The 23118-nt window shown below is 45.2% G+C and overlaps 1 protein-coding gene across 1 annotated transcript in view; it reads right to left on the reverse strand.

Moving 5' to 3' along the window:
* Positions 1-438: 438 nt before the first annotated feature.
* CFAP53 (cilia and flagella associated protein 53) overlaps positions 439-23118 on the reverse strand; it is a 135153-nt gene continuing 112473 nt past the window's right edge. The window contains exon 8 of the mRNA XM_086960378.1: positions 439-1755. Coding sequence (XP_086816504.1) covers positions 1515-1755 — 241 coding nt within the window. The 3' untranslated portion in view covers positions 439-1514. The remainder of the gene's footprint in view (positions 1756-23118) is intronic.

Here is a 23118-nt window from a genome sequence, read left to right on the forward strand (position 1 = left end):
AACAGCCAAAGCTTCCAAAATCTATGCTTATCTTTTAACTTCATCCTTTTCTCGCATTAAAACTAAGATGGAGGAGAAGTGGGAAGAGGATTTACATGTCTCCTGGCCCATTGATATTTGGTATAAAATTTGGTTGAAACTGCGCAAGTCATTTAGAGCTGCTAATATGACTCAGACACTATTTTTTATTTACAATCGCTTATTACTATCACCACTCACTCTCAGAAAACAGTTTCCAGGTTCCACAGATTTATGTTGGTCCTGTTCAACACAACAAGCAGACCTTTTCCACATGATTTTTGATTGCCCCCTAGTCCACACTTTATGGGTGCAGGTATGGTCCCAAATAAATTTAAAAAAATCCTCCACACATCCCTTTTCTGTTTCACACATTTTCTTGGGGAGCGTTTCTCCTATTTGGAGTCAATGCACAATGCGTACAAAGATAATTGATTTATTGTTAACAGTAGCTTTCCAACAAATCACCAAAAACTGGAAAGATTTCACTAAAATTTCGTATCAGGCTTGGTGGTATGCTGTCTGCTATAATCACAGATTAGACACAACTTTTGTCTATCCACTGACTCTGGCTACAAAAAGAAGGGAATTGTGGGATCCTGTTACTTCCTTGTTTAATGATAGTGCCAGTCGCTCTTTGCCCCTATCTCCCCGACAGCAAGAAGTCCCCAAACCTCCATGAATGCCTCTTGATTGTTCCATATTGTTACATATGTTTCATATCTCATATTCTACTTGTGTATTTTACAAATTGTATATTTCATATTACAGTTTTCAACTTCCTGAATGGTTTATTGGTATACATTTTAAGACTCCTCAGTCATGCTTACAGTTTACTGCCTAACGTCAGCTGTTTTCTTTTTATTTCCCCTTTTCTTTATGACTTCTACCCAGCTTTATGGTTTTTGCTATTGTATTAGTGCTTGATCTTATGTAACATCTTTATTGATTTATTGTGCTTATTTTGTCTGAAATTACTTTAATTAAAAAAAATTCTGAACTTAAAAAAATAACAACCTAACAGTTTATAAGTCCTCATACTTGTGGTTTGAGTTCATCATTGACTCTTTTTCACTGTTCAATAGTGGAGGACTTCAAACGTGTGAAGCATTTAATGTTGATCCATTAAACATTTCTCCACTACTACACTGAAATCACCTTATTACTGCTGTTCTCATTTAAACCTTATGAGGAAAGGTGGCATGAAATGGATAGCTTCCTCCAAAATAATGGGAAAAATGAACATAGTTCATCAGTACTATAATGTAAAAAATGTTAAGGAAGCAAAATTCACAGCCAGTATTGATGAGAACAGGAATGATACAAACAGGGAAAATGGAAACACAATTGACACTATCAATTTTCAGAATACGATAGGCGCATAATCAAAGTGAAGAAAATTAAATTGTTTAAATGTTAGCTTGGCCGTTCACATTTAATTGTAGTTTGGTCTCAAATGATCATACAATCACGTCAGTGTCCCTCCATGGAAACTCTTATGCCGGGAACCAGTCCTTGGGACTCGAGATCCGTGCTCTTCTAAGAGGGTGTACATTGTCGTGGCTCACATAAGGCCGTGCCAGGATTTCCTGGAGCTTCTTCTGATAGGCCTGCTCTGCCTGGAGCCCGGCCTGAAACTCCCGGCAGGCCTCTTCGGTCTCCATTTCCTTGCGCTGCTTCTGATAGGCTGCTTGACACAGAAGCTGGTCCTGATATTCCTTAGCCTGCTGCTTTTCTCTGGAATAGAAACAAAACTTTTTTTAAATGTACATCTGATGTATCAAATATTGCATGCATCGACAAAGTAAAAATGAAGGGCCAGAGTTTTCATACTTTCATGCTATGCAATGCAGCAAGACACCTTGCTGCGTGACAGGGGGAGGGCATAAATGCACCATATTTACCATTATATGGGGCATTCCTGTCCTCTCCTTGCACAGCATATGTTGCTTTGCGCCAACACAGGTACACTTGAGCCGAAGGGCAAGGGTGCAGGTAGAATGACAATGTTCTTTTGGGTCCAGAGGGTGGAGTCTCTCCTCTTCTTTGGAAGGATTGGGTGGAGCAAAGAAAGTAGGCAGGGTGATATTCTGGCCTAAATGGAATGGAGTCACAACCTTGGGACGGAAGGAGGCACAGTTGCGGAGGACCAGCTTGTTTGGACGGAAAGCAATGAAAAGAGGGTCAACTGAGAGTGCCTGTAACTCGCTGACCCTCCTGGTCGATATAATAGCCACATAACCCTGAAAATGTAACTGTGGAGAGGCTCAAAGGATGTACACCTGATAAATGTGAGAACCAAATTGATGTCCCACTGAGGGTTTATGAATGGTGTAGAGGAAACATATGTCGCAGGCCTTTAAGGAACGTAGCCACTACGGGTGACATAGAGGGACAGTTGGTCCTGCAACTGCAAAAATGCAGAGATGGCATTAAGGTAACCTTTGACTGTCCACAAAATGGAGCCATGCCAGGCTGAGGATAATGCAAACAATAGAACTTGAGAGAGAGAGATAGAGAAAGGGAGTCAATGTTGTGGGAAGCACCTCATGCCATAAACTGATCCCAATGGCAGACATATACAGACTTGGTGGACCTGGCTGCCAAAATAAATAACGTTACAGACTTTGAGAGGAAGGTCAAAAGATATCAACTGTTGCGGCTCAATCTGCACATGTGCAGGTGGAGAGTGCGCAGGTTCCCTCCTCTGTTGCTGCGACAGGAGATTTTCTCAAACAAACAGCTTGACAGGAGGACCAATGGTCAAGCTCAAGAGCTCGGGATACTAGACTCTCCATACCCAATCCAGATGCACAAGATTGACTGGGGCCCGGTCATTCCTGATCTTCTTGAGAACTCTTGGCAGGAATGCTATTGGCGGAAAGGCGCACAGGACGCCAGAGGTCCACATGAGACAAAAAGTGTCTCCGAGTGAGAGCTGTCCTGGAAAATCCAGCATGCATAACTGCTGACATTGTGCATTCTCAGCAGTGGTGAGCAGATCTAACCAAGGCTCTCCCCACTGCTGAAATAGAGTTTGCACCACCTCCAGAGGGAGACGCCATTTGTGATTTTCTAGGCATATATGGGCTGAGTTTGTCCACTCTGTATTCAGAGTGCCCATCAGGTATTGTACCATCAAGGAAATTCCCTGATCTTCCAACCATGTCCAGAGGAACAGGGTCTCTTGACACAGGATCCACAACCCCACCGCACCCTGTTTGTTGCAGTTCCACATGGCGGTGGTGTTGTCCGTGAGCACCTGCACCAGCCTTCCTCTGATCGAAGGAAGAAAGGATTTCAGTGCCAAGCAAATCGCCTAGTGCTCAAGTTGATTTGAAGCTCAGACTCCGCCAGAGACCAGAGTCCTCTAATCTCCACCTCTCCCAGATGGACACCCTAACCCAGAAGTGATGCATCTATCATCATCTATCATCATCATTAGATCTGGTTGGGGAATGGAGAGGGGTCTGCCACTGGGCTTTCAGGAGCCAGTGCAGAACCTATATATATGCCAATGGGCATGTGTTACCAGTAGGATCCAGGAGACCATAAGGCCCAACATCTTCGGAGTCCTTCTCATCTTAATCCACGATAGAGGTGGAAACATTAGTATCATAGCCTGAATATTCTAGACTCTCTGCTTAGGAGGATAGACTGGAACTGCACCATAATCAGAACAGCTCAGATGAAAGGGAACATCTGAGAAGGAGGCAGTTGCCACTTCAGTATGTTGATAGTAAACCACAGCGAGTGCAGGAGGTTCACCGTGGTCTGTAGGTGAATGACAACTGCCTGGGCAAACCTGCCTTCAACAGCCAGTCATTGAGGTAACGAAAGACTGAAATCCTCAACCTCTGCATATGAGCTGCGACCACTGCCATCACGTTGGTGAACACCCAAGGGGTGCTGGTAAGGGCGAAACGTAGCACAGCATGAACCACAAATCGTGTCTGTGGCCTGGCAGGACATGGATGTTGAAATATGCATCATGCAAGTCCAAGGCTACCATCCAGTCTCCCGGGTCTAGGGCAGACAAAACTTGGGTGAGCATGAGCATTTTGAACTCTCCTTTTTCAAGAAGAAGTTGAAAAGGTACAGATCTAGGTTTCGACAAAGTCCTCCATCCTTTGGCACCAGAAAGTAGCAGGGATAGCAACCATGACCTACTTCTGATGCAGGCACCCTCTCAATGGCTCCCTTATCCTAGAGAACCATCACTGCTTGACAGAGCAAGGAGAGATGATCCTCCATCAGCTGATCGTAAGTTGGTGGCATGGTGTCTGGGGGTGTTACAAAGGGGAGAAAATATCCCCTTAGGACTATCTGGAGCTCCCAACGGCCTGTGGGGGAGGTGATGGCAAATCCTGCCTCCTACTGGATGCCCATGATGGTCTGAGGGAGGAGTAAAGAAGCTTGGAGATATTGACTGTGAGAGGGTGGTGGACTGACCGGACAGCTGGCGTCTGGCACACATGTTCTCTGGGACCCGCTCCTTTGGCCATGAATAGGCTGGGAAGCCTTCTGACTGTTGTGGCTGGGAGGGTATGGTCGCAGTTGGAGACCCCTTCTGTGGCCACAAAAGATGCAGGAGGTGTATGTGAGTTGATGAAGGGCTATGGCCAGCAGTTGAATCCTGCTGTAGCCCCGTACTTGAAGCGCTACAGCAAAAAAATCCATCTTGTTTCCGAAGAGGGGAGAGCCATTAAAGGGCATGTCCATGAGGGAAGCCTGGACATACCCTGAAAAACCAGATGTTTTCAGCCAGGCATGGCACCACAAGGCCACCGACAATGAAATGGTGCTGCCCAGTGAGCCGGTTGTGTCAAGTCCACATCGGATGGTAAACTTAGCCATATCCCTCCGATCTGCAACAGCCTGAAAGAGTATGGCCCAGGCCTACTCCAGGACCATAGGCAGCACTAGAGCAAACAAATCCCATAGAGTATTGCTTTCACAGCCCAACAGGCACACGCTGTTCACCTACCGCAATGTCAGGCTGGTGGAAGAGAACATTCTCTTACCAAAGGTGTCCAGACTCTTGGATTCCCTATCCGGTTGAGTGGTAGGGAACGCACCAGCGTGGATGTGAGATGAAGCGACTTGGACCTCGAAACTCTCCAGGGTGGGTGCTTGGTAGGGAAACTGGGAACCCCAGAAGCGTGGTCGATGGTGACAGACAATCACTCTATTAACAGGACCCGTTGTACAGGGCTTTGACCAGGCCCCAAGTAGGAGGTCTTCATTAAACTGGAGTAAGGGTTCTGAGGGGGTGACTCCCAGCTGTAGCACTCCTGACTGCCTAGATTAAGGTCCAGGACCTCCGCTGTCCAGTGCACCACCATTCCAAACGAGGCTCCCTCCTCAATAGCCACAGTAGAAGGGGTTACCAGGCCAGTGTCAGGTGTGCCTAACCCACTGGCCTCACCCAATTCCTCTTACCAGTATTCCGCCTCAACTGGATCTTAACCATAAGGGTCCATAGACTCCTCCCAAAAGTCTCTCTCACCAGGCCTATCCATCAAATAAGGCACTGGCTCCACTTCGGGGAGGATGTCCTAGGTCAGTGCCGGATGGGGCGTTGGACGACACCCATCTGGCTCTGTGTTGGTGTTGGGAATAACAATGGCACCACCTAGGGGCATCAGCGGCGCCAGGGATGTCTGCACTGGAGCGGGTGCTGAGAAAAGTCTCGGTCTAACCCGCAGCTCTGCTCCGGAACCACCAAAAGATCCTTGGGGCCTGACTGGTGCAGAGGGTGAACTCGCTGGAGTAGTCCCAGTAGGGGCCCTCCTGCGCCAATGGGACCAAAAGGCACTCCAGAGAGGCCAGATGGCCCAATGATGAGGTGCATGGCCTCATAAAATTACTTGAGTTGGGCAGGAGTTTCTCCGACAAAATCAGGGAGGTGCATAGTGGAAAAAGGATCAGGCCCGTCAACTTGCAGGCCTGAAGTTAGGACTTCCCTTGACTTCCCTGAAGACTTAGAGTGTGACAAAGAATGTCGGGAGGAGCTCAATGAATGGTCCTGGGGCCTCCCACGTGAGCAGGACATTGAGCGTCCCGGAGTCGACTGATGTCTGGAGGAGAGGAGCTTGAGGGATCACTCCCTCAGCACCGTGGGTTGCACGATGCAGCAATCCTCACATGCTTTGGAGTCGTGTACCAGTGTACCAGTTCCAGGGACAACAAACATGGCAAGTGAGAGTCTGTCACCGACATTTGTCTATGACAGGCACCACACAGTATGAAACTAGTACGTTTATTTGGTGACATACTCACAACAGAAGATATCATTTAAAACAAGGTCAACAAAATTTTAAAAAAGACCAGTCAGAAAACGGCTTAGGATTAGCTCAATCTGGAACTGCGCTATCTGATGAAGAAAGGAAAGAACTGACATCAGCGCTAGGTATGATGCACATCAGTTCCAAAACAGTTTTCACCTATGCGGAGCCAAATGACGCCACCTACCGGTTTGCAGGGCTACTGCTTGAAAGTCTTTTGGAACCAGTTGGACCCCTGGGTATATTCAAAATAAGGAATCTGCGGCTAGAAGTTTCTATCAGCTAGGAATAATACGAAATTAAAGCAATCCTATGTTCCTGGGAAAAAAATAATCATAAGGCATCATAAGCACTGGAAGTTGGGATGTAGGGGGTTCTGCACCCCCTCCCCCCCAAAATAGCCATGCTAGACTTCAGACGGAGAATAATAAAAAAAAAAGCCTTTAAATGTTCTGTTATCTTGTCACATTTTCTGTGCTTCAAAGACAGGTTAAATGTCATGCTATAGCTTGTTACAAATTACTGCTTATTCGTCTAACGTGGAGATTGGTGTTGTCTGGCTGTAAAATGATTTTGTTACTATCTGTCAATCTTGCTTGGGTACGGGGAACGTGAAAGGAAAGGCTGTGGGATGCCATATTTTTATTAATCCACAATAACATTTAAATAATTGTAAATGAACTGTAAAAATGTTCAAGAATATATCAACAGTTAGGAAAGCCCAAATGAAGCACCTATTTTGCAGTGTGAGGGAAACAGGATAAAAGCAAATCAATACACTTGGTGATGTGCAAATAAAATAGTCGCTGAAACCGATTTCCACACATTGTTTGTGAGCGTTATAGTTTTATCAGTAAAACTGTATGTTTCTTCAAATTTAGTTGCCATTACAATGGAAAGTGTACTGCCTTTAAATGACAGTGCAGGGAGGCGCAGCGGGTGCACAGTGAAGTGCACGGCCATTCCTGGAGGCAGCGGGAGGACTCGGGAGGCGGCGGCCACACCCCCTTGCTACCAGGGGATTGAAAACAGACCTCGCGTCTCCCGCTTCGCGGGAGGCGCAGCGGGTGCACAGTGAAGTGCACAGCCATTCCTGGAGGCAGCGGGAGGACTCGGGAGGCGGCGGCCACACCCACTTGCTACCGGAGCCTATTTCAGTCAGCCCTCACTTCCGGCCCCGCGGGACGCGCGCGCGGGCGGGCGCCGGGCTAAGCCCGGGCAAAGGGCGGGCCCTCTGTGGCCCTCAGAGGACCCGAGGAGGACGGGACGTGCCACCCCACTTGGCCCCATCAAAGGATGAGGTATAGAGACACTTTACCCTTTTCTTGTGCGTTGTGATTTGTTTAGTGACGTACTGGGGCCCTTTTTGTAACTTAACTATGTCTGTCTGGGAAGAACTGAATGCCTTGTGTGGCACAAACTATGCCCCTGATATTTCTACTTCCCCTACAGTGGACAGAGATACGGATCTCATAAACTGCACTCCCCAGGCCCCTGAAATAATCAGACCTCTATCTGATACGCCGTTTCGGGAACCAGTCAACAAAGGGCACAATGTGGTTACCCCACCAAATGCCGCCCGAATGTGTTGTACCCCCTCTTTTTCCTCCGTCAACCCAAGCGTATCAACGCCACTTAAGACAGTGATCACATCAAATGACTCTGTTCCCCCCTTCCAATCGACCCTACTGGCCCATATTGAGCGACTGTTGAATGCGGCTTTATCACCTTTGCTCTCAAAAATTCAGGATCTGGGAAATAGGTTGTCTGATGTTGAACAAATAGTACAAAGGATTCTACCATCACCTGTAAATACTGTTATTCCCTCCCGTCCTACCCTCTCTACTAACCTTGTGAACCCCAAGTCCATCGAACACAGGAAAGAACGAACAATTGATCCTTCTCTCAGTACACCCATCCTAAGCGGCAGTAAAGTTCCTTCTAAGCCCACTCGCCCCCCTCTTAAAGCCCTTAGGCTCCCTCAAGAAAGAAGACACCGAATGAATTTACCCCCTGAAGCCGCCCCCTATGTGACTATTCTCTCCGGGGTCCCTGAACTTAGTCAGGACAAACATGAAACAAGCCAGGACCTGTTCAATAAAGCCATCTTTTGGCTCAATAACAACAGACCGCTTCCACCTGACCTAGATGGCGGAATCCTGAGCGTCAGGAGAGTGGGATGGCTAGGGATGTTGCCCAAAGACATTCCGGGAGCCCTAATACTAATCAAATTCAAACACATGAACATTGTCCCATTCTTAAGATTTTCCCAGCCCAAAATTGGAGATGGCCCTATTTCTATTTGGGACTTGTTTGATTTTTATCCTGGCCACAGAACATTGAACTATAACACTTGGTGAAAGGGGACTCTGTCTACCATGCGTTTCTTATTTTTCACTAGATTAGTTTTAGTTTGCTTTAAATATCCGTTTTCAAAATTGTAATGAACTGTTGATTTTTATATACATGTATGTATTTCTTTTTGCTGCTTTTATGGTTTTAAACTCAAAACCGAAATAAAGCTAACTTGAATTGAATTGAATTGACAGTGGACTACCACACCATGCTTTAGTTATATATTTGCAATAGAATGCTCCAAACTGCACCACCAGCTACATATTACACCCTTACTGTGAGCGGCTCATTTGAAAAATGTATTCTTTTTGTGACACCTGTATATTTCACAATCCCTATGACTTCATTGATGTAACATTGATAGCGGCACCCACTCTCACAAAATTCTTCCAGCAATACAGTAAGGCATGTAACAACAAAATATTAACATTCTTTTTTTTATTATTGCAATTAATGCAGGCACTGATTGTGTTAAAAACTGTGATAACAAGTATCGATATCTTTCATAGATTCACATGATTGAATCTTCACCATCAACATAGTAGGAGTCCCACGGTAATAACAATGGGGCTACACATACATACATATTAACAGCCACAGGGAAACCAAGTGACATTGTTAACCAATTCACATTGTTTTACTAGAACCAAACTTCAACCAATCAGAGCCCAGACCCTGAAGCACTCTCCATCTGCAGAGCAAGCATACAGCTTTCAGGTTTGAGTGTTAAATGGACTAATATGTGAGGTATATAGAGCAGTGAGCCCTAAGGAGAAGTGGGAGTGAATGTATGAAAGATATCAAGGAGAAGGTCGAATGTGAATGTATGAAAGATATCAAGATTGGAGAACCACAGTGTACAGGTAAGTAACTTTCTCCAGTATTGAACCTTTTATAGATTCACATTCTTGAATCGGACTAGTAAGAAACACCATAGAAAAAAGGGATGCCACTCTCATATAAAGAAATAAACATAATGTAAGAGGTGAACTGTCAAGAGAAAAATTCAAACTAGTAAATATATCAAACATATATAAAAGCATTGTAAAATCTGATGTGTAGGCAATAACAACATTTCTGTACCTTATTGAAAAAGTCACTGTAATACTGCCTGTCTAACAGCGGCATCAGCCTTCCCCAACGAGTCCAAACAATAATGCTTGGTGAATGTATCAACATTAGTCCATATTGCTGCTCTGCAAATGTCCGGTAGTGACACTCCAGCAAACAGGGCTGTGACACAGCCTCTTTCTTCGTAGAATGTGCCAAAACATTTGTCGGCAGAGGCCTTCTTACTTTGTTGTGGCAAACAGTAATTGCTCCAGAAACCCAACAACTCGTTGACAATGTGTAGCCCTTTCTAGGTGGAGCAAAAGATGTAAGAGGCTGTTTGGACTTTCTAAATAAAATGTGTTACTTACTTGTAACTGCAGTTATCCAGTATTGGTATCTTTCATAGATTCACATGCCTGAATCATTCCCTTTCGTCTGGATGGGAGTCCCCGGTACATAAATAAAGTAATGTCTCATTAGATATATAGAGTAATAGGCCAGGAGCCTTACATTAGTAACATATCCATGTCCTTTTGTAAAAAGGACCAAACTCTAGAAAAGAACTAATCAGCTATCACCACCCTCTGGAACTTTCCTGGAAGGAGCTCCAGTCCCTCAGATTTTCTAAGTACAGTGCTAAGTAGGTATATCACTGAGAGAACTAGGTGAGCCCTTCCAGGGGAGGTGAGTGGGTTACATTTGAATCTATCAAATATACCAATACTGGATAACTGCAGTTACAAGTAAGTAACGCATTTCTTATCCAGTATTTGGGTATCTTTTATAGACTCACATGCCTGAATCAGAGTAGTAAGCAATGATAAGCACATTTCGGATGGTAAAGCATATACAAATTCACCAGATAATAACATATCAATGTGAAACATAGAAAGTACCAAACTGCAATCAAAGAAACCATTAAAGAACACAATAAAGAAATGTGCGAAATAGATGACGTAGCACCGCCTGTCCCACTGCAGCATCCTTCATGAGTTCCGTATCCAAGCAGTAATTCTTGGTAAATGTATGCGGCGTCTTCCATGTTGCCGCTCTGTAAATGTCTGTGATAGGCACACCTGCAAAGAGTGCAATGGAGGTAGCAACTGCCCTGGTGGAATGGGCTCTAACCTTGGAACGCAAGGGTTGACCCCCTTGCTGATGACAGAAAGTAATAGCTCCAGAGATCCACCAAGAGATACTTTGTTTAGTAAGTGGAAGACCTTTCCTAGGTCGATTGTAAGCCACAAAGAGTTGGTTGGATTTGTGGAACGACTTTGTCCTGTCAAGGTAGAATTTAAGGCAGCGTTTAAGGTCCAGATAGTGCAGAGCTCTTTTTGCCGGTGTTTGAGGATTTGGAAAAAAGGTCCATAAGACTATAGGCTGATTGAGGTAAAATATCTTATGAAACAACAAGAGAGAAAGGGTCAGGAAGACACTCTTATACCCCTTGGAAATACTCATACAAATCAACTGAAGAGTGACTAAATAAGCCAAAAATAGAAAAGGGAACAGAGAAAGGGCAGTAAAATCATGAGGTGACGAGATTACTACCAACTAGGCCAGAGTATTAGACCCAAATGAACAGTATTACAGTGGGTTAGGCATGCACAGTGTAGAAAAAGAACCCTCAGGCACCAACTGAAGGTCGGTTGCCAGTTGTCTTCATTGGGTTCTTATTTGGAAAGATTGTCTCCAACAGTGATGGAAAAGTAGGTTAAAAGGAGCACGGGCTACTCCCCAAACCCTTTTAATAAAGGGGTAGCTCTGACTCCATTAAAAACAGTAGTGAAAGGCGGACATAAAAGAGGTTAAATTAGTTTGAACCAGAATGTCCTATACAAATAAACATACAAAAAAGGTCGACATGTTTCTGCTATATAGAGCCAGAATTCAGCTCAGCATTCATCAGGACCAAGATAGACCTCACCTAATCGGTAACGCACGCTAAGGCGTCACTAGTGAATAAGGCGGGATAAACACAATAATTACAAACTTGTATGTAATTGGTGCATAGGAACTTCTTCATGTATTCCCTGCACTTTGTGAACGATGCAGTATCTACAATACACAAAACACAAGGGGAAAAAAACACTGAGAAACATTTCCCAATTTAGCTATGCATAAGTTGCAATGTAGATTACTATATAAGTGCACACAATAATAAAAATAAAAAAACCCTCTTACCCAGTGTGAAAGAGTGACTTCACTTAATTTATGCTTCAAACACATTTGTATAGTAATTAAAATCATTAAGCTAGCGTGACATTTATATACGTCAAAAATGTCAAAGTACACCATATCAACTTCGCAGCGTTATTAGCCATACAGTGCTCTGCAGGATATCAACCTCCTTTGGCGTAAACTTTCTATTCCGATTAATAGGCCAAGAGGGATTCCAAATATCAAGATTAAATCAGTGCCCGTTGGAAATTAATAATTAAGTATATAAAATACACCTCCAGAAACAATAAAAGGGAAACCTTTAAGGGATCACACCTACTCGTGCGAGAAATGAGAGACGCCTCTTAGGCTCGTGGCAGGGGGAATTCTTCACGCCAGGAGCATCTAGATAAGGATAAAAGACCAGGTCAGGCAAACGTGAAATCGTCTGCTTCGGGTCTCTCTCAAAAGGAATGTATATCAATGGCAGACGCCCGAGACCAAACGAGCAACACACGCTGTGGAAATAAAATAAATCCACACTGTTGTTTTAACTTACTTGTGTCCCGGCGACTGCCCTCCTGTGAACCTGACGGGTCCACATCCACGGGCTGAATACCAGGAGACCGCGGGAAGGGTGTTGTTTTTGTCAGTACGTGACCGGCGTTGATCGCGATCACGTGACTGCTGTTCCGTTCTACAGTCTTAAAGGGGCCAAGCTATATTGAAGTTGTGTATAGATATAATGCCTCTCTCTCTTACACGAAAAACTTTGTCAATCCGACATCGTATTTTAGCATAAGGTTATGTAAACACGAGACAAGAGTCTCTAATATAATTTACTTATGCGTGTGAAGTGTTCTTCATAAACTTCAATTGAAAAAAATCGATAGAACACCATATCATCGCAAACAATCCGAGTGACAAAAAATTTTGGGGGGAATAATTATTTAACAATTATCTCATTTGTAATGTACAATGTCGCCAAGAAAATTCATAATTAATGCAAATGTATGTAAAGACCATACGATCAGTAGGACATCTGGAACAGGAAAAGCTGGCATTCATAACTGTTAACCGGCTAGGTTTATAGAATATGATTTGAAAAGTTGTATTCAGTGATGGTAAGAGTGAAAGGCAAAGCTATTCATTGTACCATCTCACCTTATCATTACAGTGTATGCCTAACCCACTGTAGTATATTTCATTTGGGTCTAATACTCTGGCCTAGTTGGTAGTAATCTCGTCACCTCATGATTTTACTGCCCTTTCTCTGTTCCCTTTTCTATTTTTGGCTTATTTAGTCACTCTTCTGTTGATTTGTATGATCATTGAGGTGAAAGTCTGACGGGACTTTGGGCATAAACTTAGGATTAGTTCGCAGTACAACCCAGTCATGTTTGAACTGAAGAAAAGGGTCTTGAACTGAAAATGCCTGAAGCTCACTTGCTAGTCTTGCAGAGCTAAGGGCTAGAAGGAGTGCTGTCTTCCAAGAAAGGTATTTAAGATCAGCTCTGTGGATCGGCTCAAAAGGGTGTTTCATAAGCTGAGCAAGAACTTTGTTGAGTTGCCAAGAGGGAGGCAGAGATTTGACGGGAGGAAAAGTCCTGAATAGGACTTTGAGAAATTGTTTAATCAGTTTACTAGACCAAAGAGAAGGACCTGCAGAAGATCTCCTGAAACGGGATATAGCTGCCAGGTGAACTTTAATAGAGGCGTGAGCAAGACCTGAATTCGCCAAATGGAGAAGGTAAGGCAATATTTGTTCTGGAGAAGACGAAAGAGGGTGTATGTTTGCCGACTTACACCAGATGCAGAACCACTTCCATTTTAAGGAATATGTTTTAGTAGTACTGTCGGCTCGAGTACGAGCCAGAACTGACCTGCAGTCCAGAGGAATGTCTAGGCCATGGAACTCTCGGAACTCAGGAGCCAAGCCGATCATTTGAGAGATGCTGGATCCAGATGTTGGACTTGTTCCAGGATCATAGTGAGGAGAGAGGGAAATGGTTTCAAAGAGATCGGCGGTTCCAGTGTGGGAAGATGGGGCTCCGTGAACCAATGCTGTCACGGCCACGCAGGAGCTATCAGGATTAGCGTGGAGGGTTCTGCCTTCAACTTCCTGAGGACCCTGGGAATTAGGGGAATCAGTGGAAAGGCGTATGCAAAGACGTTGAACCATGCGATCAAACATGAGAGCCTAGAGATCCTCGTTGGGGATGCCAGCTTGCAAAGATTTGGCATTTGGCGTTCAGCTAGGTAGAAAATAGGTCCAAGAGAGGGGTTCCCCATTGGGAAAAAATGCGGTCGACAGTCCGCTGGTTCAGTTCCTATTTGTGACATGTTCTTTGTTGCCTGCTTAGTGAATCAGCCAGTATGTTGTCTGTTTCTGGAAAATATTCCGCTCGAAGGGAAATGTTGTGGAGAAGCAGCTAGTTCCAGATCTTTTGAGATTCATGAGAAAGTGTTAGTGAACGAGTACCACCCTGCTTGTTCAGGTAGTGCATTGTCGTAGTATTGTCCATCCGGACAAGCACTAGAGAACCTTTGATCCTGGGAAGGAATGCCAGGAGAGCCAGATAGACAGCTTGCAGCTCGAGGAGGTTTATGTGAAGCTGATTCGGAGCTCTTGCAGGAAAGCTCCCCAACCCTCCAGGGACGCATCTGTTGTGATGATTTGTGGAGAAGCTTGGAGAAAGAAGGGCAGGCCTTGAGAAATATTTTGAGGATGAGTCCGCCACTGCAGAGCAGTGACCATCTGAGGGGTCACCTGGATGACATTGTCGAAGGATTCTTCTAATTGAATCCATTGAGCCGACAATGCTTCTTGGAGAGGGCGCATGTGGAGGCTACAGTAAGGAACTAGCAGAATACAGGACGACATCATTCCGAAAAGGGATTTTAAGAGTTGTACTGATAGGGACTTCTTGGATTTTATGCGGTTTGCCAAAGGAAGTAGTTTGTTCTGTCGCTCTTGTGACGGGAAAGCTTTCTTCTGGGTTGTGTCGAGAGTAGCACCCAGGAAGGAAATCCGCTGAGAAGGTTGGAGGACAGACTTGTCCTGATTGAGAGTGAGTCCCAGGCGACTGAAAAGCTGTAGACAGGCGTTGGAAGACCTGGTTGCGCTGTCTAGAGAAGGTGCCTTGACGAGCTAGTCGTCGAGATAGGGAAAGACCTGGTGGTGTTGTTGCCTGAGGTATGCAGCCACTGGAGAAAGGTATTTCGTAAAAATGCATGGAGCGAACTTGAGTCCGAAAGGGAGGACTCGGAATTGGTAATATGTGCCTGCCCTGTCAAACCTCAAAAACTTTTTGTGATTCCTGTGGATAGGGATATGGGAAATAGGCATCTTGACGATCCAAAGACACCATGTAGTCATTTGCGTTGAGAAGTTGCAGCACTTCTTGGATGGTAACCATGCAAAACAACTGTTTCCTTAAGAACTTGTTGAGACCTCTCAAGTCTAGGATTGGTCTCCATTTCTTCTCCTTTTTGCGCACCAGGAAAAAACGGGAGTAAAACCCCTTCTCCCGTTGACGAAGAGGAACCTTTTCTATAGCTCCCTTCTGGAGCATTAGTGAAAGTTCCAGGGGTAAAAGGCGTAGATTTTTGTGAATCATAGGTCAAAGAGGGGTCTGGGGAGGAATTTGAATGAACTCCAGTGAATGTCCAAATTGTATCAGTTGAAGAACCCAACGGTCCATTGTTATTTGTTTCCAATTGTGTAAGAAATGGGAAATCCTTCCTCCTATTTTGGAGGGTGGAGAGGAAATGGAGGCTGGCAGTAGAGAAAAGTCATTGCCGCCGAGCAGCGTCCTTCTGTCATCCTCCCTTTCCTTGAAAAGAGGTCTTAGTGTAAGAGGATTTCTGTGGTTGACGTTGTTGGTATTGTGGTCGATATTGTTGGTTGGAGGAAGAATAAGAAGACCGATAGTGTTGGTAGTCTACTACGGTGAAAGGGTGACCTCTACCCCTTAAACCACCAAAAGGAGAGTTCTTAAATTGAAGGGTACCCAAAGCCCTAGCTGCGTCGGAATCCTTTTTTATGCCCTGAAGAGCTTCATAAATATGCGTGCCAAAAAGAAGCTGACCAGGGCTTGTCCAGAATTTTTGTCTGGACTTCCGTCCGGAAAATGCGCCTGTTATAGCGCCGTAGTAACGCTAAGGAATTAGACGCACTCACTGTTAATGCAGACAAGGAGGAAAAACGTTTCCCAATATTGTCAAGTCGTCTGCCTTCCTTGTCTGGAGGAGCGGACAGTGGGGCAGAAGGGTTTTTAGATTTCCGCTGAGCAGCCTGAATGATGACATAATCAGGCCTGGGATGTCCGGTACGGCAGGCTGGAGCGGTGTCCAGAGCTCTGTATTTTTTGTCTAGCTGAGTTAACACTGGGGGAACCGAAGATGGATTGTGCATTTTTTTAACACCCTGATCCCAGATGTAGTCTATAATGGGCACAGATCTAAGAGACTTCTTAAAAGATTCCTTAAAGTCATAAAGGAAACAATCCTGCTGGTGAGAAGGCTTAGGAATCGGGAAACGTTGTGCAGCCCTTTCCAAGACATTATGAAAACACCTGATATCCTCAGGTGGCGAACCAGCTTGAGTAGGCACCGGGGACGCTGGACACGGGATAACATAATCATCCCACTTATCATGAGTCGATTGGGAATCATGGAATTCTCCTTCCACTTGTTGATCATCCTCCTCATCATCATCCGTGGAAGGTGGAGGTGGTAGTGTGACAGGCACAGACTGTGGAGGTAGAGCTGGAGGCTGTGGCCTTTGCGGCGGACAGACAACTGGAGCAGGAGACGTAGCAGAAGTAGCAAATCTCTGCTTGTAGTCAGTAATCAAAAATTGGAGGTTAGAAACCAAAGACGCAGGAAGACAAACCACGGGAGGTTGGGAAGGATGGCTGGCGTCAGGATAGTATGTCTGGTTTTCTGGTTCTTGCTCGTCATAGTCCAAATTGTCATGGTACTTGACATGCAGTTCAGAAGGACTTGTAGCTGTTCCGAACATACTGCCATCATCTGAGTCTTCCTCCTCTTCCAAAAGGTGAGTCGGAGGTAATGGCTGGACCCGGCTAGTAGAAGTCAGGGCAGGTGTCAACGTGCATTTTGTAATTTTAAGATGGACATACTCACTTTCTACTTTGGACTCTGGTGTCGTGACGAGCCCATCATCGGTGTAGTCGTCGACGGGGAAGCATTAACTGACACAATTGAAGGTAACGTCGACGAAGCTCCCGTCGACTGAGCCGTCGTCGACGGTGTTGTCGTCGTCGACGGAGCCCTCGTCGACTGTGTCGGCAGCGGCGGAGCCTTCGTCATCGACGGAGTAGAAGTCGACGGAACATTCTTCATTGACGCGCTCGCCGGCGATCGAAGCGTTGATGCTGGCTTGGACGTCGACGATGATTTCTTAATTTTTATCATCGAGGATACAGGTTTAAAAGCCGTTGAATATGAAATCGTCGTCTGTGACGTGGACAATGCTGAGGACGCCAAAGGAAAGCCCGTCTGCACCAAGTCTGCGACAGGCGCAGGACATGCTGGTCAAATCCAATCTAATCCTGATCAATTAAATCCTATTCCTATCCCATTAACTTGTACGTACAATGGGAAAGATCTTTTAATGTATAAGGACACTGGTAAATGCTCCAACTGTCCTTCTATGGAGTTGATATGGGGCCCTTTCTCATGTATAACCTGTAAATGGACCACCCCAGGGCTCTCAGAGTCTTTGCCATGTGCAGTCTCCACGAGGTCAGGCGCTTGTAAATTTAAGGGCGGATTGATTAATGCCTGGTCCATATGTTGCCATAGTCAGGACATCAGGGATTTGATTCTTGATCTTGACCTGGACTTCCTTTTTGTGACCGAGACTTGGCTCAAAGGCGCCAGCAATCCAGATCTGGCAATTGCTCTTCCAACGGGCTTTACTATTTTTAGGCAGGTTAGACAGAATGGAAGAGGGGGAGGGGTTGCTTTAATCATCAGAAGTACCCTCAAATGCCACACATTCAACTTAGGTCCTCTTAAAGGGGCAGAGGGAATAGGTTTCTTGATTATGCTGAATGCATCTGCTTCATTCTCAGGAGGTTTGGTCTATCGTCCTCCAGGTAACGCCACTCCATTTCTTGATTCAATAGGAGAATGTCTAGGACAGCTCCTGTGCGTTACCCTCATTTCACTCTCATGGGGGATTTCAATCTCCAGTTGGAATCCTAAAATGATGCACAATCCACTAACTTCTACCAGACTTTGGACATTTTTGGGTTGCACCAATTTGTTGAGCTTTCTACCCATTCCGCAGGTCATACATTGGACGGTGTTTGTTCTAATTTCCCAGCATTATCTACTCTTAGCCCGATCCCACAAATCTGGACAGACCACAGCCTGATCCCGTTTAATATCTGTCTCTCAGGTCTGATAAAAACACCCAGGGTCAATCAGCAGTTGACTACTGATATAAATTGGAAGAAGGTGGCTGAGCCTATAAAGGTGAACTCTTCACGTCAGTTGCAAGCTCCCAGTCTGTCGGGAGATGCGACCCATGATTCTAGAAGTTTTCACTCCTGGATGCATCAAGTTATCATAGAATGTGCCCCGCCTAAAGTACGCCAATATAAGGGTATAAGGCCAAAACGGAATGCCCCATGGTTTTCGCAGGCGCTGGCAGAAAGTCACCTACTATGTAGAACAAGCATTGGAAATGCAATAGGTCTCGCATTAGAAAAGTTGGAGCTATTGGTCTTGTAAATGACAAATATTTTATTTTAGTGTTGATTTTTAAAATAGCTAAATTGATAGCTTTGTCATTTACAATGACAATAGTTATAACTTTGGCGAATGTGACACCTATAGCATTTGTAATGCAACATGTTTTGTATTTACGTGACTTAGATGGCAGCTCTGGTCGTTATGCCACATCTCTAGAGAGATGTACGAAGTACTGAGGAAGACCAGATAAACTGCACATCAATAATGATGTTGAAATTAAGTTAGTACCTCTTTGATCGTTTTACTGCAAAATTGTGAAAATTATGAGACTCTAGTTCAGAACAGTTCGAATTTAGCTGTAGGACAAGGCAACCCAAGAAGTGCCAGTTGTTGTGGTGGCGAGTAATGCTGTGGCGTTCAGTGATGCTATGGTAGCGCATAGTGATGTTGTTGGTGGGTGTGTGTGGGTGGGGGTGTGGGTGTGTGGGTGCGTGTGGGGTGTGTGTGGGGGGGGTGAGGTGTGTGTGTGTGGGGGTGGGGTGTGTGTGTGTGGGGGTGGGGTGTGTGTGTGTGGGGGTGGGGTGTGTGTGTGGGGGTGGGGTGGGTATGTGGTGGGTGAGTGGGGTTGTGCGTTTTGGGGGTTGTGTGTGTGTGTGGGGTTGTGTGTTTGTGGGATTGTGTGTGTGGGCAAGATGTATTCCTGATGGTTAAATTAAATGTGCAGCAACCGACTAGCATGTGGGTAGGAGCATCGTGCGGGATAATTGTGTGCAGGGAGAGAGAGAGGGGAGGTGGTGGCGGCTGGGGAGGGGGAGGAGAAATGCGAGTAAGGCTGTGTGCGGGGAGAGAGAGGGGTGGTGCTGGCGGCTGGGGAGGGGGAACAGATGGCGATGGCTGGAGATTACACAGACGGCGGCCTATAGCTTAGCCCTGGCCTGCACAGTATTACTCTCCCGCACAGCTTCCAGACCTTGTCCTCAACTGAGTGGCAGCTTCTATACACATTTATCACTCTTGCAATGAAAACTATGCTCCGGCGAAATTAAAATAATGCAATGTTATTCATGTAGTTTCAGGCTTTTCACATTATGCTTGTGACAGGAGATTCCCAAAATGATATCATTACGTCATGGAATTCTATGTCGTTTGCGGCAAGCTTTGACACGGAGCTCCCTGCACCAATGTGAACGGTCAGAATGCAAGCAGCTGTTGCTTATGGTACTTGTGTTTTTGCGCTTTTTTTTCAGTGGGAAATGTGCCCTTGTGTCAAAAATTGCACTTTATGCTAAAATAGAGCGTTCAATGACGGAGTTAAGTTTCATGTAATTCAGTGTAACTTTCCCAAAGTTTCAAACACCCCACTTGTAGCGTAGGAGAGCTACACATTATTAAGAGCAATTAAGATGCATTAGCGGGTTGCGTTTCCGCTGGAGAGATCTTTGTGCAAACAGCAGCTACTGGGTACGATCCCCAAGAACGCTGTCACAAAACACGCTACAAAAGAGTAAAGAATGAGCAAGTTGTGTCAAAGCACAGCAAGTTCTTAGCAGAGCAGACTGGTGTTAACGGTCACAAGATTAATCAAACCGAAGTTGGGCAAGTATAGCGCTTAAACGTAGGCGGGATCACGGACACATACTGAATGTTATCACTGGTTGATTTTTTACCCCAGCGTAGTTTACTAACATTGCGGAGTCAAATCCAAGAACAGCTCAGAGTTGCTAGACAAGTTGTTCATTCATCTACTTGGCCACAACCACCGTGAACTTCTAAAAACTTGGATGCGTAGCCCGGTTAGGAACCAGGAGGGTCGGATTGCATATCGTCCATTTCGGCATTATGAAAGAACAGCACGACAGAAAAAAATGTATACTTTGAACAGTCACGTTGAGCCCAATTTGTAGAGTCGGTCGGGTACAACATGGAAACACATTGCTTGAAACAAGACGGAGGGCATTGCTGTGGGGAGGGGGGAGGAGAAATGCGACACGGCCAAAGCAGGGGGCGGAGCGGGGAGAGCAGCGATGAGGGAGAGACACGGCCTGGCGGCCGTGAATAGTGTGAAGCAGCAGGGGCCTTTGAAGTGAAGCAAAGCTTCACTTCAAAGGTGTGGGAGGAGTGCGGCTGAGGGGAAGCTTGTGCGGCGGAGCGGGAAAGAGCTGCTGTGGAACAGATGGCTGGCGATTTGATGCTGTGCACGCGCATTTTAAGTCAATGCGCTTGCGCATTGACCTAAAAGCGCACGGGCACAGCATCAAATCGCCAGCTAGGTAAACCTCTGTTTAAGCCCCTATAGTCTCGCTCCGCTCAATGCGCATGCGCATTGAGAGGCAAGACCTAAAAATGGAGGAAATCCTATGACCAACCAGCCAAAATGCCTATGTTCAACAAAGAAAATCCTACCTGGCCAGCATTAAACTGGCCAAAAGGGAATACTACATCAAGGCCATCAATGAGGCTCAGCAAAAGCAGAAAATGGTCTTTTCTATAGTTAAATCCTTTACGCATCCTAAAGCTCTCCAGCCGAAAATTCCGCCTTCTGCAGCTTTCTGCAATCAAATCGCTGACTTTTTTGAGGAGAAGATTGTGGTCATTCAGAGGGATTTTCCTGGCCTTTCCCCTATTTCTCCCTCTAGTCATCCGGGGAGGGGGGACAATATGACTCACATCTTGAGTGCCTTCCAACCGGCCTCCCTTCTTCAAACCAGGGAAGTCATCTTGGCCTGTAAGTCAGGAGCACCCTCTGACTCGTGCCCTCCTCAGATACTCCATCAGTTAATTGATGCAGTTAACCCCTCTATTAATGCTATTGTTAACGTGTCATTAGGCTCAGGGGTTGTACCTCGGGAATGGAAAAAAGGGATCGTCAAGCCGTTAATGAAGAAACACAATAAACCCACCACCGACTTGTCAAATCTTCGTCCAATATTGCTCCTCCCAGTCTTAGGTAAAATAACAGAGCAGATAGTGTATCAAGAATTAAAGGACTTTGTAGATACTCATAACATTTTACACCCACAACAGTCAGGTTTCCGACCTAGACACTCGACCGAAACTGCGCTCATTGAGCTTACTGATTATATCGAATTTTTGCAGGATGATGGGAGAAAGGCTGTCTTGATTTTGCTGGACCTCACGGCAGCATTTGACACCATCTCTCATGAAATCCTGATTGATAGACTGATAGGTATAGGTATACCAGACGTTGCCCTGGCTTGGATAGTATCCTTTTTGGCCAATAGATCCCAAATGGTCTCTTTGGGCCCTTTTCTTTCCAACGAAAAAAAGGTCTCATCTGGGGTTCCGCAGTGCTCGGTTTTAAGCCCTTTACTGTCCAATGTTTATATGGTCCCTCTTATTGCACTGATAAAGTCATACGGCATACTTGTAACATCATATACCGATGACACCCAACTTGTGGGCTCTCTGGATAAAAATTCCACCAATGCGGAACAAAATTTTAAGATCTGTTTGACAGATGTTTTCCGCTGGATGGCCAATAACCACTTAAGATGTAATGCCAACAAAACCGAGATTTTACTCTTGGGTAAGGAGGCCTCTTTTTGTCCAAAGGACTGGTGGCCTGAAGAGTCACCTGCTCCGCCCCACTCGTAGAAACTGCAAGAAATCTAGGGGTCCTTTTTGACTCCTCTCTTTCCTTTGACCAACATGTAAGAAATACGTCAGGAAGCTGTTTTAGCATCATTAAGGGCCCGATGTAGGTAAATCCCATTTACCGATTTTGAAATACCGAATTTTACCGATTCGGTATTTCAAAATCGGTAAATGGGATGTAGGTCCCAACATCTGGATTCTTTTCCGAATCCTTAAAATTCGGTATTTACCGATTCGGTAAATACCGAATCGGTATTTGCTATTGAATCCTATGGGCCTTTGAAGCCCATAGGATTCAATTCAAATACCGAATCGGTATTCAACGATTCGGTAAATACCGATTTTGTCAAGGGTGCAGGGGGTGTCACTTTGACACCCTCTAGCACCCCCAAAACGGGCATGTGTGCAATGTGGCACACAGACATGCCCTAAGGACACGTCTGTCTGTCACATGGCACATGTGTACATGCACAGATGTGCATGTACACAGGAATCGGTATTTTACCATGGATTTGTATTCCATGGTAAAATACCGATTCTGTAAGCCATTTGCCAATGTAAAATTGGCTACCCACATAGCATAATCGGTAATTTTACCGAATCGGTAAATATTACCGAATCGGTAATAATTATACCGATTCGTTAAATATTACCGAATCGGTAAATTTACCGATTCGGTAATATTAACGATTCGGTAAAATTACCGAATATGTGCACCTACATCTCCCTAGCCCTTTACCGATCGGAAACGGCCGAAAATCGGTATTTTCGGCCGTTTCCGATCGGTAAAGGGCTACCTACATCTGGCCCTAAGTCTCTTAAGAAGTTTTTTGACTTCTTGCCTACGGACTCTAGAAAGTCGGTTGCTGTGGCTCTGATATTATCGCGATTAGATTATTGC

This window comes from Lissotriton vulgaris, chromosome 3_1 (genome assembly GCF_964263255.1).
Source record: "Lissotriton vulgaris chromosome 3_1, aLisVul1.2, whole genome shotgun sequence".
Lineage (NCBI taxonomy): Eukaryota > Metazoa > Chordata > Amphibia > Caudata > Salamandridae > Lissotriton > Lissotriton vulgaris.